A 17,245-nucleotide genomic window follows, 5' to 3' on the forward strand; every position below is an offset into this window, starting at 1 on the left:
TGGGGCCCTTTGGGCTGCCCAGAGATGTGGGGCTGCCAGAGACCCCTCTGGCAGCTCTGGGATGGGGGAGCGAGCACATGGACCAGGGGAAGAAAGGGGGTTGAAGCCGGGAAAGAGCCAGGGGAAGGTTTTGGAGGGGAACTAAAACAGGAACTACAGAATGAGCTGGAAGAGACACAGAAGGATCAGGTCTTACTCCTGGCCCTGCACACAACACCTCAAAATCCCAGCGTCCCAAGAGCATTGTCTAAATGCTCCTTGAGCTCTAGGATTATGAAATCATGGAATATCCTGAGCTGGAAGGGACCCACAGGGATCATCGAGCTCTGGCCTTGCACAGGACACCCCAAAATGCCCCCATTCCCAACGTCGTGGAGTGTTGTCCAAGCACTCACTTTCTGTGCTGGAATAGTGGAGTACCCTGAGCAGGAAGGGACCTGTCAGGATCATCGAGTCCAGCTCTGGGCCCTGCACAGGACACCCCAAAATCGCATCCTGTGCCCAAGGCCCTTGAGCTGTGGCAGGCTTGGGGCCGTGACCATTCTCTGGGCACCCTGTTCCACACACACAGCCCAGCGAGGGGAGGCCAGACTGGAGAATTTGTCCGTGCCCAGCTCCCTGCAGTAGGGACGGCGCAGACACTCCCCTGCCCCTGGACCAGGCCCGGGGACAAGGAGGACAGCAGCAGAAAATGGAGCCGTGGCCGGGCGCCAGCGCCGGCGGGACTACAGCTCCCGGCAGCCGCTCCACCGCGGGAGCTGCGGAGGGGCGACGGCCACCGGGGGCGGCGGGACTACGGCTCCCGGCGTGCCCCGCGCCAGGACCGCGGCTCCCGGCATGCCCTGCGTCGGGCACCACGGCAGCGCCGCGGCCGAGCCTGCGCTGCGCCGGGCCACGCCCCCTCGCTTGGCCACGCCCCCCGGAGCGCGGGAGCGGCGTGGGCCCGCGGGTGAGCGGGGTCGGGGTCCGGCGGTTCTGCGGGGTCCGGGGGCTCTGCGGGGTATCGGGGTGCCCCCTTCTGGCGTATTGGAGGCGTTTGCCGGGGCTTGGGGCCCTTTGGGGGTGGCCGTGGCTCTGCCGGACGCCTGGGTGTTGTTTCTGGCGGGGTGGAGGGGGTGTGCTTTGGGGACGCCTGGGGTCCCTCCCCCTGGGTGAGGGTCTCGAGGGGTTCTCTTTGTGAGCGAGTGGGGAGTTTGCAATATCCATGGGGCCCTCCGGGGGTGGAGGGGTCTCTGCCGGTGTCCGTGTGCCCTTTGGGGGAATGGGATCTGTGGCACCCCTGGGTCCTCTTTGGCGGGGTGCTCTCCTTGGTTCTCCTCGGGGAGTGGGTGGCTCTACAGGTCACCCTTTGGGAGTAGAGGGTGCTTTGCAGGACACCTGGTAACTTTTGGTTGGGGGGGAGCCCCGTGGGATTTCTGGGTCTCTTTTGTGGGGTGCTGCTCTGCCAGACGCTTCGATCCCCTTCATGGGGAGCTCTTTCAGGGCCGGGGTGGGTGGGGGTGACTCCCCTTTGGTGGTGGGTCCCCTGCATCTCGCCCAGCCCAGGACACGACCCTGGGGAGCATGAGAGGTGTCCCCAGGGGGCTCAGCAGCCCCCGACTTCCCAGTCCCCAGCAGCATGCGGCTCTCGGCCCTGCTGAGTGCGGCACGGCCGCGGCTGCCCCCGGGGTACCGGCACGGCATGTGGCCCCCCGACTCCCTGGCCGCCCGGCTCCGCAACCCCCCGGGACAGCGGCGCCGCAAGGTCTTTGTGGAACCTATCGCCAAGGATGACTGGAAGGTGTTTAAGGGTGACACGGTGAGGCTCCCCTTCCTCAGGCTCCCTCCTGGCTGGCAGCTGGGCTGGGGGTCCCACCTCTGCCCCTCTCTCCCGCGCAGGTGCAGGTGCTGGCCGGGAAGGACGCGGGGAAGCAGGGGCTGGTTACCCAGGTGGTGCAAGCCCGCAACTGGGTGGTGGTGGAAGGACTGAACACGGTGAGGCTGGAGCAGGGAGGGCTGGAGGAGGCTGTGGGGAGGCTGTGGAGGCCACAGGCTGTCAGTGACCCCCCGTGCCCTCGCAGCACTATCGCTACGTCAACCGCACGGCCAAGTACTCCGGGACCTACATCGCCAGCGAGGCACCGCTGCTGCTCAGCCAGATCAGCCTGGTGGACCCCGAGGACCGGTAACGCCCTGGGGGGGGCTGAGAGAACCCCAGCGTTGCCCCCTGCCTCGGTCCTGCCCCCTGCCAACGCCGTGTGCCCGCAGGAAGCCGACAGAGGTGGAGTGGCGGTACACAGAGGAGGGCGAGCGCGTCCGCGTGTCGCTGCGCAGCGGCCGCATCCTGCCCGTGCCCCCGCAGCCACGCCAGGATGGCATCGTCCCCGAGCAGTGGATCGGTGAGTGGGATGGCAGCGGAGGCTGGGGGGACGTGGCAGGGGACAGGGCGGGGTCAGCGCTGTCCCCTCCCTGGCACAGATGGCCCCAAGGACACGTCGGAGGAGGACGCGCTGGCCAAGACGTACCGGCCATCCCTGAAGACCTTCGAGGAGGAGATCATGGATGCCATGGGGATCGTGGAGACGCGCCGGGCCAAGAAATCCTACTGGTATTAACTGGGGGAGCCGGAAGCCCCCCCGAGCCAGGCTCTGCAATAAACATCCCCCTTGATTTTCTGTGTTTGTAGCATGCAGTGCTTTTGGTGCAGCACTGACTCACTCACACCCAGCCCCGGACCATACAAATCCTGGCTTTATTTTGGTCTGTGCTCAGGGCTGTGGGGGCTCTGCTCGCCCCTGGGGGACTCTGCTTCCCCCAGACCCTCATCCTTGCTGCTGTCCCACTCCTCAATGTCCTTGTCCAGCCCGGCCAGCACTGTGGCCAGTGGGGTCCGTGCGGCCACCAGCACCAGGTTCCGTGGCGAGAACCGGGGGTTGAAGAGGGGCACAAGGGCACAGTGGAAACCTGGGCAAAAGGCAAAGGAGAGTCAGGAGAGCAGAGAGAGGAGTCCAGGGAGAGAGGAAACAGAGGAGGGGGAGGATTGCCCTGGCAGCCCTGCCCATGCCCACCTTGCTCCCGCAGGTAGAGCAGACGGTCGAGCAGGATGAGGGTCTCCACGGCAGGTGCCAGAAGCTGCCCCAGGGTGCAGAATGCCACCACCTTGTGCTGCTGCTCCAGCATGGCCCCCACAGCTCCCGAGTCCAGTGGGACCCCCGCTGGGTCCAGTCCCGCAAGGGGCAGCCCCAGGTGGGCGTATCTGTCATGAGAGGGGGCAGGGGAGTCACAGTCAGGACTCCCCCATCCCCAAACTCATGAGGAGGGTCCCAGAAGGGAGTCCCTCTCCCTCCCCAATCTCACTGCGAGGCCAGGAGGGGATGTAGAAGGGTGTCCCCACTCCCCAAACTCACAAGAAAAGTTCCAGAAGAGTCCTCCCTCCCCAAACTATGTGGGACTGAGAGACATCCCAGAAACGGATCCTCCATGCCCAAACTCAGGCACGGCCAGCGGATGTCCCAGGAAGGGGTCCCACCTCCCCAGACTCACTGGGGACCACCAGGGGATGCAGAAGGGGGTCCCCCTGCCCCAACTCACTGGGGGAAGCTGAGGGCATGCGCCTTCCTGCCTGGCTGCAGGCCCAGGTGCCTCTTGGCAGGGTCAGCGGCGCGGATGAGGCTCTCGAGCACGGCGCGGTAGCAGTGGGCGCGCAGGTGGGGGCTGCCCCCGCGCAGCCGCCCCTCGTACTCCTCCAGCGCGTGGCACGCCGCCTCCCGTGCCCGGTAGGACAGCTGGTGGCCTGGCAACGCGGCCACCGAGGTGCTCAGGGGGTAGCCCAGGGGGCAGCCGGGGGGCTGTGGGGCGGTCGACAGCTTCATGTAGCAGCAGCCCACCAAGGCCACGGCGGCCACGGCAGGGCTGCGGGCAAAGTGGCACAGCAGGGCCGGGCTGAGGTCCCCGCAGGCGTGGAGCCCCGTCACCAGCACCTGCCCCCCGTCCTCAGAGCCTCCTGGGCCTCCCAGCGGGTTCTGGGCAGCGGGGCCAGGTCCTGGGGGATTGGGGGGCAGCAGGAACTCCTCCCAGGGAGCTGCAGGGTCCAGGCGCCCGGCCACGTGCTGTGGGGCGCGGGGGGTGAGGGGGCGCAGGGGGGGCCTCTTGTGTCCCAGCCCCCTGGTTTTCCCCAGCTCCCCCAGCAGCTCCTGGTCAAAGCGCTCAGCCAGGCCCACCAGGCGGCCGTCACTCTCCACTGCAGTGACCGACAGACCCAGGCCGAAGGCCAGGAACCGGGAAAGGTGGCCCTGTGGGGGGACACAAGCTCAGCTGGGCTGGGGGTGGGATCCTCTGGGACCCCTCTGTGTCCCCCTGCTCTTACCTGCCCTGCTCCGATATCCACCACGCGCTCACAGCCGGTGGCCTGGCTCAGCCGCTGCAGCAGCTGTGGGGACGGGGGTGCTGTGAGGAGGCTGGGGGGAGCTGGGAGGTCTCAGGGGGATTGGGAGGGGCACCCACCTTGCCCAGGCGCTGGATCTCGTGCTGCTTTTTGGGCTTGACGTGGCGGCGGAGCAGCGGGTGCAGGCGGGAGCTCTGGCACGGGGGGCGCGGGGACCCTCCTGGGCACCCCCGAGGGAAGGCAAGGGCCCGGGTAGCGGCAGCAAAGGCCAGGAGGGACAGGGGCCAGGCAGCCCCTGGGCCCCCGCAGCCCCCCAGGAGCCCGGCCAGCTGCACGGGGGTGGCACTGGCCAGGGCGGGCTGCCAGGCTGGGGGCAGCTGTGCCCACAGACCATCGGTGAAGAAATCCTGTGGGGAGCGGGGTCAGCGTGGGGAGCACAGCCCGGGGGGCACAGCCCGGGGACAGCTTTGGCACACTCACAATGACGAAGGCGTCGAGCAGAGGCCGGTAGAGCGTCAGGAGGCGGATGATGTCAGCGGCTCGACGCTGCTCCGGGGACTGCTCCAGGTGCTGCTGCAGGTGTGGGGTGGGACGGGCGGCGGCTGCCATGGCAGCTCCTGCGGCGGCAGCGGGGCATCAGCCCTGGCACTCTGAAGCGACTCTGGGACATGAGCTTCAGCACTCTCACATCACCCCGGGTCTCACCCCCTCCCCGGCTCTGCCCGTCCCATTCTGCAGCCATATGACGTCGTCGGGCAGTGACGTCACGCGATGACGCATAACCCCTCTGGCCATGACATCACGGGGTTGTGACACCACCACATCCCCCCACCCCGGAGCCACGACCTCATCCAGGGGCATCACTCACCCCCGAGCACCCGTGACGTCATCGTGCTGGACGGGTCGCCGCTGTCCCGTGACGTCACTTTGACGTCACCGATTACGTCACGGAGCCGTCGCGGCCGCGCGCGCGCCCCTCAGCGCCCGGCGCCTCAGAGTTCCCGCCGCGGCGCGCGGGGGTGACGTCACTGCCGGTCCCGGGCTGGCCGCGTGTCTCCCGGCAACTTCCGGTTCCGGGGCGCGGAGGTGAAGGGGGCGGGGGTGGGCGCGGGGGTCTCCGGGGGTCTGTGCCAGGAGCCCCGGCTGTCGGGGGATCCCCGGTGCCGAGCGGCCCCGCCGCTGAGCCGCCTCTCCGCACCCTGACGGCCCCGGCCTGGTCCCGTCATGGACGATTTGATCCTCAACGTGGACTTCGCCGCCCCCGAGCGCCGCCTGAAGAAGGAGCCGGGGAACCGAAAGCACCGGAGCTTCGTGCGGCGGCGGCGAGAGCTGGAGCGCCGGGGGGTCCTGCGGCAAAAGCAGCTCCCGGCGGCACCGGGCGGACCCCGGCGGGTCCGGGGACGGGGATCGGGGAGGAGCGGGGACGGCCCGGGGAAGCCGCGCTCGGGCCAGCCCAGGTCGTGCCCCAAAGAGAACGGCCCCGCCGCGACCAGTGCTGCCGCTAAGACCAAAGGGAAGGGTCCCGGGGCGGCTCGGGGCTCCGCCAACGCTGTGGGAGCACCCCCGGCATCCCAGAACGGCTCCGCTAGAACTGGTGCTCCCGCTAAAACCAAGGGGAAGGGTCGGGGGGCGGCTCGGGGCTCCGCCAACGCTGTGGGAGCACCCCCGGCATCCCAGAACGGCTCCGCTGGAACTGGTGCTCCCGCTAAAACCAAGGGGAAGGGTCGGGGGGCGGCCCGGGGCGCACCCGAGAGCGGCGGTGCCCCCCCGGCGCCCACCAAGTTCGTGGCCATGGACTGTGAGATGGTGGGCACGGGGCCCGGCGGGCGGACGAGCTCCCTGGCCCGGTGCAGCATCGTCACCTACGAGGGTGACATCGTGTACGATCAGTACGTGCGGCCCGAGGCGCCCATCGTGGATTACCGGACCCGCTGGAGCGGGATCCGCCGGCAGCACATGGACAAAGCCGTGCCCTTCCGCAGGGCGCAGCAGCAGGTGCGGGGCGGCCTCCGGGGCCGGAGAGCTGCGGGGGCCGTGGGGGATGTGGGGCTGGGCTCTGCAGCTCAGGGGATGGGGCCGGGCAGGGGGATGGGGGCTAGGGGTGAGGGGTGGAGGGTTGAGATGGGGTCAGGGTGGGTTTATGGGCTGGGGATGAGGGGCTGCAAGGCCCGGCTCTGTCTCTCATGGGCTGGGGGACGCTGGGCTAAGGGCGGGGATCGTGGTCTGGGGCAGGGAGTAGGCTGCAGGGCCACGGGTGGGGGGCACAGGGTGGAGCTCAGGAGCTGTGTGGGGGTTCAGGGCTGCCATGTCCCCGTTGTCCCCATGCTGCACCGTGGGGCTGACCCCGTTCCTGGGGGGCAGAAACTTTCCATGGAGGGTGGAAGGTGCTGCTGGGGGTCTCAACCCCCTCCTCTCCTGCAGGTGCTGCGGATCCTTGCCGGGAAGGTGGTGGTTGGCCACGCCATCCACAACGACTTCAAGGCGCTCCAGTACTCCCACCCCAAGGCTCTCACCCGGGACACGTCCCTGATCCCCCTGCTGAACCGCCGTGGTGGCTTCCCAGAGAATGTGACCATCTCCCTGAAGCGCCTCACCAAAGCATTGCTGAACCAGGACATCCAGGTACCACGGCTGGAGACCCCCAGGAGCTGGGGACCCCCTGTACCAGGCCAGGAAGACAGTGGGGAGGGAAGGGCCATCCCTGGGGGAAGATCCAAGACACCCTACCCTGAGTTCAGCCATTGCTGCCAGTCCTGGAGCCCTGTACCTCAGTTTCCCTTTCCCTGGAAAGCAGCCTGTGGGAGGAGGGGACCCTCAGCTCAACCCTTGCAGCCCTGGGGACTTTTTCCTGCTCTTTTCCCCTTAATATCTACGCACGTCCCACAGCACTGCTGGCAGCTCCCCAGTTTCTTCTGTATCTCTAAATCTGCCTGTACTCCCCTAAGCTCCCTGCATCCGCCGCAGAGCTTCCTGTACCCCCAAATCTGCCTGCACCCCCTTACTTTCCTGCATCCCCCCATTCTGCCTGTACCCTCCCAAATCTGTCTGCATCCCCAGTTCTGCCTGCACCCCACCCACAGTTACCTGCACCCCCTCATCACTCTGCATCTGCCCACCCAAGCTGCCTGCACCCCACCAGGGCTGCTTGCATCCCCTGATCTGCCTGCAGCCCCCTGCAGCTGCCTGTATGCCCTGATCATCACGCCTTCCCCCACCTGATCCACCTGCACCCCCAAATCTTCCTGCACACCCTCATCTCCGTGCATCCCCCCACCCTTGTTGCGTGCGTTGCCCCGCAGCTGCCTGCACTCCCTAATCTCTGTACATCCCACTCCCCCCCTAATTCTGGCTTCCCCCCCCAAAATGGGAGCTGTGGTGACTTGTGTCTGTGCCCACAGGTCGGGAAGCATGGCCACTCCTCGGTGGAGGACGCCCGAGCCACCATGGAACTCTACAAGGTGGTGGAGGAGGAGTGGGAGCAGCACCTGCTGCAGAACCCGGAGCAGAAGTGACACCCCTGGGGGGGCTCAGAGTGACACCCTCAGCTCAGTCCTGCCTCTGGGGGACCCACAGTGATGCCCCCAGGCCTGGTGCTGCCTCTCGGGGGTCCTGTGAGTGCTGAGGGGCTGCTCCCGTCCGTGGATGATGAGGAGCCAGGTGTGACGTCCCTCGTCCCCCAGCCTGACGTGCCTTGTTGTGCCACTGCTGTTCTGCCCTGTTCTCCCCAGCGTGTGGGGAGGGCCTGGGACGGTGCCTTCCCCAAGAGGGGTCCTGCACCCCCTGAACATTTCGGGGCTGCTGCTGGTCCTGATCTGGGAGTGACCTTGGGGCGTCCTGAGCACAGCCCCCATCGCTGGGGCTTTGGGAATGGAGCGGGCTCCTTCCTCTTCCCAAAACTACCTCTGTCAGCGCCGGGAGCTGCCGAAGTGCCCCGGGACGCGGTGTAGGAGCGGGTGGGGCTCAGATCCCTCTGGAAAGTCCCCATTCCTCTCTGGGAGCTTGTCCCGTGGTGAAGTTCCACCTTCCTCGCTGTGCAAGGGGCGGGACAAACCCGGGAATGGGGAGCAGCGTCGCGCCATCCGCCTGCCCCAGACCCCGTGGTGCCCCGGGGACGACCCCGACACCCCCGTCGAGTCCCCCCCGCGCTGGCCCGGGGACACCCCCGGCGCCGGAGGGTGGTCGTACCCTGAAGGCGCCCGAGCCCGACGGGAACTGCTTTGAACGGAAAGGTTTATGCTCGAAATCCTAATTAAAAAGAAATTATTAAAGAGCCCTTCCCTTTGGTGGGAGTGGGGAGGAGCCCCGGGGGCGCTGCCGTCAGCCGGCACCCTCCGACATCTGCGTCCCGCATCTTCCTCCGCCTCCTCTTCATGCCGGGGACGAGCTGGCCCCTTCCCCGGCTCTGGGCAGCCCCCCGCGCCCCCTTTTCTGATAGAACCCCCGGCGGCTCCCTGCGTTGCTGTAACCGAGGGAGCGCTGCCGGTGCCGAGCTCGCCGCCGCCTTTGGGGGATCCCCCCGCCCCCGCCGGGCTGGACGCTGCCCCGAGCCCCCGACGTGCGTCACTTTTTCCAGCCTTTCCTCGTGTTTACGTGGCTGCGCTTGGCTCGGGGCTCTAGAGCCCGAGGGAGGGTTTTGGGGTGTACAGCCCCGCGGTGGGAGGGGCCCTTCCCTTTTTATTTGGGGTGAAACGCGCACATCTGGATTCCCCCCGCGGTGCTGGAGAGCGGACGCCCGAGCATCTCACGGGGCGGGAGCTTGCGGGGTTCCGGGGGCGTTCATCCCTCCCGCTCCTGCCTCGCACACGCGTCCCTACGGCCCGGGTGGGGGTGGGAGAGCTGTCAGAGCCCCAAAATCCAGAGGAAGGTGGGAGGGCGGAGGAGCGGGCGGGAGCCTTTGTGTCTGGGCTGGGTTAGGCGGTGATTAGAGGGGCTTTACAGCGGTTATAAATGGCCGGTCGTTAAAAGGGTTTATGGCCCTGGAAATGAGAAGCAGCCGGCCGGGCCCCAGCCCTCGGCGGGTGCGGGATGCGGGTCAGGGTCCCGGGGGCTTCGCTTGGATCTCTGGGGTCCCTCCGGATGGGGCTGGGGACAGGGCGAGGGCTGGAACAGGGGTTGAGCGTCCCGGGGCTGGGGCAAAGTCCTGGTAGTGGGGAAGAGTCCCGGGGCTGGGGAAAGGTCCCGGGATTGGGGAAAGGTCCCGGGATTGGGGAAGGGTCCCGGGGCTGGGGCAAAGTCCTGGTAGTGGGGAAGAGTCCCGGGGCTGGGGAAAGGTCCCAGGATTGGGGAAGGGTCCCGGGGCTGGGGAAAGGTCCCGGGATTGGGGAAGGGTCCCGGGGCTGGGGAAAGGTCCCGGGATTGGGGAAGAGTCCCGGGGCTGGGGAAAGGTCCCGGGATTGGGGAAAGGTCCCGGGGCTGGGGAAAGGTCCCGGGATTGGGGAAAGGTCCCGGGACTGGGGAAGAGTCCCGGGACTGGGGAAAGGTCCCGGGACTGGGGAAGAGTCCCGGGGCTGGGGAAAGGTCCCGGGGGTGGGGAAAGGTCCCGGGAATGGGGAAGGGTCCCGGGGCTGGGGAAAGGTCCCGGGGCAGGGGAAGAGTCCTGGGGCAGGGGAAAGGTCCCGGGGCTGGGGAAAGGTCCCGGGGCAGGGGCAGGGGTGGGCTGATCAGGAGCCAGCCGGAGCTGAGTGAGGGTCCTGGGCAGGGGCTGTGTCTGGATCGGGGTCCTGCTCCAGGGCAGGGTCCTGCTGTGGCCGCACAGCGGAGGTCTTGGGGCACGTGGGACCCTCCCGCCCCACAGCCGGGGGTCCCATCGGCCGCGGGGCCGGGGCCGGACTCGGTCGCGCCGTCCAGCTGTGTTTCATTTCCGCAGCGGCCGTGGCCGTGGCCAGAGGCGGGGGATGGGGGCTGCGTCCCGCCAGCTGGGAAGGATTTTGGGGACACGGGGTGGAGACGACGAGTGACCTGCCCTTGCTCAGGCTTCACCCCACAGCGGAGCCCCCCCATCCTCTCTCCCAACCCGCTGAGAGGCTGGGGAAATTGGGATCACCCCCAATAACTTTGCCTTCTGGATGGGGTGAGGGTACCCGACACCGCCTCCCGGGGAGGATCCCGGGCACCGAGCAGCCACATCCTCCCAGGAGGGACTCCGGGGCACCGACAACATTTTTTTGGGGGGGTGTGGGGGGATCACGGGGGTACCGGGAGCGATGGAGCCCTGCCTGGGCTGGGGGAGCCCCCGCCACGGTCTGCGCTCAGGATTTCTGCGGTTTGTGAGGATTTTTGCCGGGAAGGGGGGGTGCGGGCGGTGGATGGTGCCGGATGTTTCCAGAGGCTGAGCCAGCTGCTGCTGCCCTGGCACTGGGACACGGCTCCCCACCCGCCTCCCAGAGAATCTGCGCCCTTCCCAGGGGTGACCGGCGCTCCGGGGGGGTTGTTTGGGGCCAGTTCTTTGCTTGCCCACCCCAGAGCTTCACCGGGATGGGAGGGAGAGGAGGGTGGAGTGCGAAGGCTTTATTCGCCCTTCCCGGCAGAATCCCTTCCAGATGTGGGGCTGCCGGCGCTGGCAATCATTAGCCCACTGGGCCATGGTACCCAGCACGGGACGAGGGGGACGGGGGTGCCCCGGGGGCTTTGCAGACAGATCCCACCCCAGACCCTTCCACCCACTTATCCTGGAACGGAGATGCTTCTTTTTTTTTTTTTTTTTTTTTTCTTTCTTTTTTTCCCCATTTTGCCCAGATTTGGAGCAAACCCACAGCACCGCCCCTCCTGTGACTCCGGGATGGGGGGAACACAGTTCCTGCATCCCTGGGATGAAGGAGTTGGGGTGACCCTCCACCAGCACCCCCTTCCCGAGCCCCTGTCCCTGTCGCTGTCCCCTCTGGCACGGCCTCGGCGCTGCTGTAGGTGAGGTTATGTCAGTGCTTGGTGAGAAATCCTGTTCTTCGGGGGATTAGGGATGTGGCAAGCCGGGACTTGGCTCGCCGGCCCGAGCCGGAGGTTCTGGGGGCACAGGGGGGATGTGGCCAGAGGGAGGGGGGCGGTGGAGGCTCTGGTGGGGCCTTTTCACCCTAAATTGGAGTAGAAATCCCTCTCCTTCCATTCCACAGCTCCTGCTGAACCAGAAACGCCATTTCTTGCTTTTCTTGCCCAGAACCGGCCCCGCGGCGCGACCTGCCCTTCCCGCGGCGGTTCCCAGGGCTCCGAAAGCTCGGGAAATCCCTCGGCGCTCGTTACCGGCATTTCACCTGGCAGCTCACCCCAAGCTTGGCCGCAGCCCCCCCCTGCCCCGCGGGCACACGAGTGTGCACAGACACGGCCGCCAGGCTGAGTTTGCGTGTGAGTTTGCGTGCGATCGTGCGGCTGGGAAAGTCGCGCACGTACTCGAGTGTGCGAGTGAGCACAAGCACCTGCACACGCCCGTGCCAGCGTCACACCTGTGCACAACTGGCGCGTGTCCCGTGCACACGCGCCGGCCCTGCTGCTCGGGGGGGGTGCAGGGAGATTTGGGGGTGCGCGCAGTGAGATCAGGGGGGTGCAGGCAGCTTGGAGGGGTGCAGGCAGATTTTGGGGGGGGTGCAGCAGCTCCTGGGGGTGCAGCACATGTGGAGCACGGGTAGTTTTGGGGGGGGGATGCTGGGGATTCGGGGGGCACGGGCGGCTCAGGGAGGTGCAGCCAGCCCGGGGGGTGCAGGGAGCTTGGGAGGGTGCAGCTCTCGGGGGGCATGGGAGGAGTTTGGGGGGGGACAGACAGACCAGGTGGTGCCTCCAGCTTGCACCCCCGCGGCAATTCGGGGCGGGGGGCTCCCTCTGGGCTCGCACTCCGCAGGTGAGCGCGGAGCCTCCGGGCCGGGGCCGGGGCCGGGGGGTGGGACCAGCCCGGCGATAAAACGGCGGCGCGGGCGGGACGGGACGGACGGACGGAGGGAGCCAGCGGCGGGGCCGGTGCCGGTGCGGAGGGTGCAGCGGATCCCTCGAACCGCTTCTTCCCCCTCCTCGGTGCCCTCCGTGCGTCCCCCACGCCGGCAGCCGCGATGCCCAACTTCTCCGGGAACTGGAAGATGAAGAGCTCGGAAAACTTCGAGGAGCTGCTGAAGGCGTTGGGTGAGTGGAGCCCAACTCTCCCTCCGCGTCCCTCCGGGGCTCCCTCGGGCTGGGGGCGGCGCAGGGGAGACGGAGCAGGAGGGTTTCCCCCCATCTCCCCCCCAAGTCCTCTTCCAGCTCGGCAGTCACGGTGCCCGGAGCCGCCGTGTGCCGGGGGGATCCCTCTGCTCCCCCTTTTAACAAAGCCCTCGTGGTCGGTGCCCCACTGAGTAATCAGAGGCACGAGGGGGCGGGCAGCGCGTCCCTCTCCCGAGGGATCCCGCACGGCCCCTGCGGGTCCCCCTCTTTCGTGCCTCAGTTTCCCCACTCTGGTGGTCCCTGCCACCACCTCGGGCCCCTTCAGCCCCTCCACCCCACATCCCAAAAGCACCCGCAGCCTCACCTGCCCCACGGACCCTGGGTACAGCCGGTGTCCCCAAAACCAGCGCAGGCAGGAGCCGCAGTGTTGGGGTCCCATCCTCACAGGCCTCATCTCGGGCCCCTTTGCCCCCCACCAGGGAGCTGCGTCCCTGGCGAGTGGGGTGGGGAGGGCCAGGACCCATCTCAGGGGCTGGAACTCGGGGTGGGGGCACAGGGCAGGGGGTCCCCGGGGCTTTGAGCAGGATCAAATCCGGCTTCCCCGCTGCTCCCCTCCGCCTGACCCGCTCCTCGCCAGCCGGGGAGCTGCCGGAGCAGAATATTTTCCAGGTTAGGGGATACGTAACGAATATTTCAGGATAATTATCACTTTCTTGGGTTTCACTCCCGATCCCCCGTCGCTCCTTCTCCCCGCCCTGGCCCCGCTGCTGGAACCGGCTCGGGGAAACCTCAGCAGGAAAATAAATCTGCCAGCCCCCCCGGAGCCCCCTTCCTTTCCCACGGCACAAGTGGGGGCTCCTGCAGGCTGCTGCCCCCGGCCCCCTTGGATGGAGGGGCTGGGGGCTTTATCAGCTTCAGCCTCCAGGACTGACTGCACCGTGCTCCCTTTGGGGGCTGTTTCTTCTCCCCCATCAGCATCACGTGGGGGGTTGTGTCTGCCCACACGAGGTTTCAGGCATCCCCCGGTGTGAATCAGGCCTCGGGGGGAAGGGAGGGACCTGGGGGTGTTGGTGGGGACTTGGCGTGGCCATTGAAGGGATCCCCTCGGGGACGTGTCCCTTCCCACTGTGGGGGATTTCGGCTCCTGGAGCCCCCCCCCCCGAGCACTCGCGGCCCCTCCTTTGTTCAGGGACCCTCCCGGAGGGTGACATGGGAACAATGTCCCCAAAGAGCAGCTCCCCCTGTGACAGCCGGGGGCTCCAGGACGTGATGGATGAGCCGCCTCTGGAGCGGGGACAAAGCCCCAGCTGCCCCGTGGTTGGCGAGGGGGCTGCGGGGGAGACGTGGGACCCCTCGGGGGCGGGTCATGCGGGTCACCTAACACAGGGCTTGGGCTGGGGCCCTTGTCCCTGCTGTCACCCCGCTCTGGGTGAGCCTTTGCCCCCATCACCTCCGTCCTTTCCCCCGGGCGTATCCGGCGCCAAGCCCGGCACCCCCCTTCCGCCCCCTCCACCAGGTAACGAGAGCCAGATGTGGCCCAGATGTGGCCGGGGGGGGCTCGGCCGTCCTCCCATGGGTCGCCTGGAGCCACCTGCAGCGCTCGGTGTCGCTGCCAAGCGCGGGGGCTGCGGCCCCGCCGCGCTCCCCCGGGCTCGGGGGCCGGGGGCTCCACATCGCCCCGAGGGCACCGAGCTCACCGGGGGACGCCGCGGGTGCGGAGGGGGGAGCTCGGTGCCACCGTCCCCTTCTCCAGGCGTCAACATGATGCTGCGGAAGATCGCGGTGGCGGCGGCGGCGAAGCCGGCGGTGGAGATCCGGCAGGACGGGGAGAGTTTCTACATCCGCACCTCGACCCCCGTGCGCACCACCGAGATCCGCTTCAGGGTGGGCGAGGAGTTCGAGGAGCAGACGGTGGACGGGCGGCCCTGCAAGGTGCACGCGTGGGGCACGCACGGGGCATTTGCACACGTGTGTGTGATTGTGTGTGTGATTGTGTGTGTGACTCTGTGTGTGACTCTGTGTGTGTGACCGTGTGATTGTGAGTGTGTGATTGTGTGTGTGACTGTGTGTGTGTGACTCTGTGTGTGACTGTGTGTGTGTGACTGTCTGTGACTGTGTGTGCATGTGTGTGATTGTGTGTGTGATTGTGTGTGTGACTGTGTGTGTGTGACTGTGTGTGTGTGACTCTGTGTGTGTGTGACTGTGTGTGTGTGACTCTGTGTGTGTGTGACTGTGTGATTGTGTGTGTGACTGTGTGATTGTGTGTGTGTGACTGTGTGTGTGATTGTGTGTGTGTGACTCTGTGTGTGACTGTGTGTGTGACTGTGTGATTGTGAGTGTGTGATTGTGTGTGTGACTGTGTGATTGTGTGTGTGACTCTGTGTGTGATTGTGTGTGTGACTGTGTGTGTGATTGTGTGTGTGATTGTGTGTGTGACTCTGTGTGTGACTGTGTGTGTGTGACCGTGTGATTGTGAGTGTGTGATTGTGTGTGTGACTGTGTGTGACCGTGTGTGTGACTGTGTGTGTGCCTGTGTGTGACTCTGTGTGACTCTGTGTGTGCCTGTGTGTGTGACTGTGTGTGATTGTGTGTGTGATTGTGTGTGTGATTGTGTGTGTGATTGTGTGTGTGATTGTGTGTGTGTGACTCTGTGTGTGATTGTGTGTCATTGTGTGTGTGACCGTGCACGTGTGTGCACACTTTGCACCAGGGCAGGAGCTCTCCCTCGCCTGTGCACACTCACCTGTGCACACTGCAGCCTGCACACGCGTTACACGGGGGCATCAGCGCTCTTATGCACAGGGGTGTGCGCACCGAGATGTGTGCGTGTGTCTGTGCACACGCGCGGGTTTGCGTGAACATGTTTGCTGTGAGGGCAGGAGCTCTCACAGCCACATTCTCTCCCTGCAGTGTGTAGGCTGTGCCCCCTCTTCCTGTACCCCAACCTCTCTTGTGCCCCCAAACCTTTCCTGAGCTCCCCATCCCCCATCCTTGTCTTGGGCCCCCCAATCCCTTCCAGCGCCCCCCACCACTCCCTGTGCCCCTAATCCCTCCCTGTGCCCCCCATACCCTTCCCTGTGCACCACAAAACCTCAACCCCTTCCCCGTGCCCCCCCCAACCCCTGGTTGTGCCCCTCATCCCCTCCCTGCAGCCCGCAGGTGACAGATGAGCCCGGACACCGGTCTGGCGCAGGGACAAACGGCCCCGTTCGGCTCCCGGGGGTGGTGACAGATGCTCTGGTGTGGGCGGGAGGTGTCCCGGGAGTTCCCACAGCCCCGGCCAGCGCTGCCCTCTGTCCCCCTGCAGAGCCTGGCCAGGTGGGAGAGCGAGAACAAGATGGTGTGCGAGCAGCGGCTGCTCAAGGGCGACGGGCCCAAGACGGGCTGGTCCCGGGAGATGACCAACGACGGGGAGCTCATCCTGGTGAGGGGGAATTCGGGGGCCCGGGGGCAGCGCTGCCCTCGGTGTGCGCTGGGAAGCTCCCGTGGTGCGGGGGTGGGATGGGGATGGTGCCTGTGACCCTGCTTCTCCTTGCAGACCATGACGGCCGACGATGTTGTCTGCACCAGGGTCTACATCCGGGAGTGACCCCCCCCCCGCTCGGCCGACACCCCCCACCAGTGCCGCCGGCCCCACATTCCCCCCTCCCCTCCCCGCCCCGTGTCCCCTCAGTCCCCTGCACTCATCCCCCGGCCGCGGGGAGGGTGCTGCATCTCCCCACGGGGTTACAGCAGCGAACCCCCGGGTTTTTTCGGGGGACACACACACGGCTTTCCCTCCCTCTGCGGGGCGGGGTCTCTGCGGGGGCGGCAGAATCTCCTGTTCTGGCCCCGCTCTGCTGCGGACGAAGCGCTGGGGACCTGGCGAGGTGCCGGGGTGCGGCGGGGGGTAACGCGGCCCCGCCCTGCCCTTTGGGCTGGTTTGAGCTGCTTTGTGTTCGGGCTGCCGTTGGTTCCCGCAGCCCCCAGCCCTGCTCCGCGACCCCTCCCCAGTATTTATTTGTGAATATTGTACCAGAAGGTAACACCAAAACCACCCCCAGCCTGGGGCAGTGCCAGGTCCCAGCCCCTCCAGGGTCCAACTTCCCTCTGTCACCTCCCTTCTTTTTCAATAAATGTCTTATGACCCGCCCCGTCGTATCCCTGTCTCTCCTCCTGGCACAAAGATCCCACACCCTGGATCTCATAGTCCGGATCCCACATCCCAGATTGTGCACTCTGGATCCTGAGCCCCAGATCCCACACCGTGTGTCACCCCAGATCCTGCATCCCAGATCCTGCGCCCCAGATCCCACAGTCTGAACCCCACAGCCCGCACCCTGCACCCCATATCCCACACTCCAGATCCCACAGCCCGCATTCCACACCCCGGATCCTTCTCCCTGGATCCTGCGCCCCGCATCCGCTCCGCGGCTGTTGCGCAAGGGGCCGGGGGCGAAGGCGGCAGCCGGCTTGGCACATCCCCGCGTGGGAAGCGGGTGGTGGCTCTGAGGTGACCCTGGGGTGACTGCGGGGCAGGGAGGGCGGTGTGTGGCTGGGAGTTGGCATGAGACCCCATCCCAGCCGGGCCGGGGGGAGCAGGGGGCACCTGTGGGTGCTGCCGGCCGGGACCCGGCTCCGGGGGTTTCTCGGAGATTCTCTTTGGCCGATAATTGCCCTGCATGGGATGGCGTTAATTACCCCAGGATAGGGGCGCTCAGCCCGGGTCCCTACCGGGGCTAAGCTGGAGGGGTGCAGGGAGGGTCGGGGTGCAGGTTTGGGGTG

General features: G+C 66.7%; 4 protein-coding genes across 4 annotated transcripts; 3 read left to right on the forward strand and 1 right to left on the reverse strand.

Annotated features, from left to right (window-relative positions):
- Window positions 1-904: 904 nt before the first annotated feature.
- On the forward strand, window positions 905-2,654 carry MRPL24 (mitochondrial ribosomal protein L24). Its single transcript, XM_040053567.2, has 6 exons — window positions 905-949; window positions 1,608-1,798; window positions 1,879-1,974; window positions 2,061-2,164; window positions 2,248-2,378; window positions 2,458-2,654. The coding sequence occupies exons 2-6, from the start codon at window positions 1,619-1,621 to the stop codon at window positions 2,592-2,594; spliced, it is 648 nt and encodes a 215-aa protein (XP_039909501.1). The 5' UTR covers window positions 905-949; window positions 1,608-1,618; the 3' UTR covers window positions 2,595-2,654.
- A 76-nt stretch (window positions 2,655-2,730) lies between these two features.
- Window positions 2,731-5,364, reverse strand: METTL25B (methyltransferase like 25B). The gene is made up of 7 exons (XM_040053568.1): window positions 5,232-5,364; window positions 4,844-4,980; window positions 4,483-4,770; window positions 4,346-4,408; window positions 3,571-4,271; window positions 3,048-3,235; window positions 2,731-2,943 (listed from the first exon to the last, which is right to left on the reverse strand). Exons 1-7 carry the CDS (start codon window positions 5,251-5,253, stop codon window positions 2,732-2,734), a joined length of 1,611 nt encoding a protein of 536 aa, XP_039909502.1. The 5' UTR covers window positions 5,254-5,364; the 3' UTR covers window position 2,731.
- A 137-nt stretch (window positions 5,365-5,501) lies between these two features.
- On the forward strand, window positions 5,502-8,717 carry ISG20L2 (interferon stimulated exonuclease gene 20 like 2). The gene is made up of 3 exons (XM_040091505.2): window positions 5,502-6,358; window positions 6,785-6,985; window positions 7,762-8,717. Exons 1-3 carry the CDS (start codon window positions 5,588-5,590, stop codon window positions 7,873-7,875), a joined length of 1,086 nt encoding a protein of 361 aa, XP_039947439.1. The 5' UTR covers window positions 5,502-5,587; the 3' UTR covers window positions 7,876-8,717.
- Window positions 8,718-12,318: 3,601 nt separating this feature from the next.
- CRABP2 (cellular retinoic acid binding protein 2) lies at window positions 12,319-16,070 on the forward strand. Its single transcript, XM_040053569.2, has 4 exons — window positions 12,319-12,463; window positions 14,235-14,413; window positions 15,789-15,905; window positions 16,020-16,070. Exons 1-4 carry the CDS (start codon window positions 12,394-12,396, stop codon window positions 16,068-16,070), a joined length of 417 nt encoding a protein of 138 aa, XP_039909503.1. The 5' UTR covers window positions 12,319-12,393.
- The last annotated feature ends 1,175 nt before the right edge of the window (window positions 16,071-17,245 follow it).

This window comes from Hirundo rustica (genome assembly GCF_015227805.2).
Source record: "Hirundo rustica isolate bHirRus1 chromosome 29 unlocalized genomic scaffold, bHirRus1.pri.v3 SUPER_29_unloc_1, whole genome shotgun sequence".
Taxonomy (NCBI): Eukaryota; Metazoa; Chordata; class Aves; order Passeriformes; family Hirundinidae; genus Hirundo; species Hirundo rustica.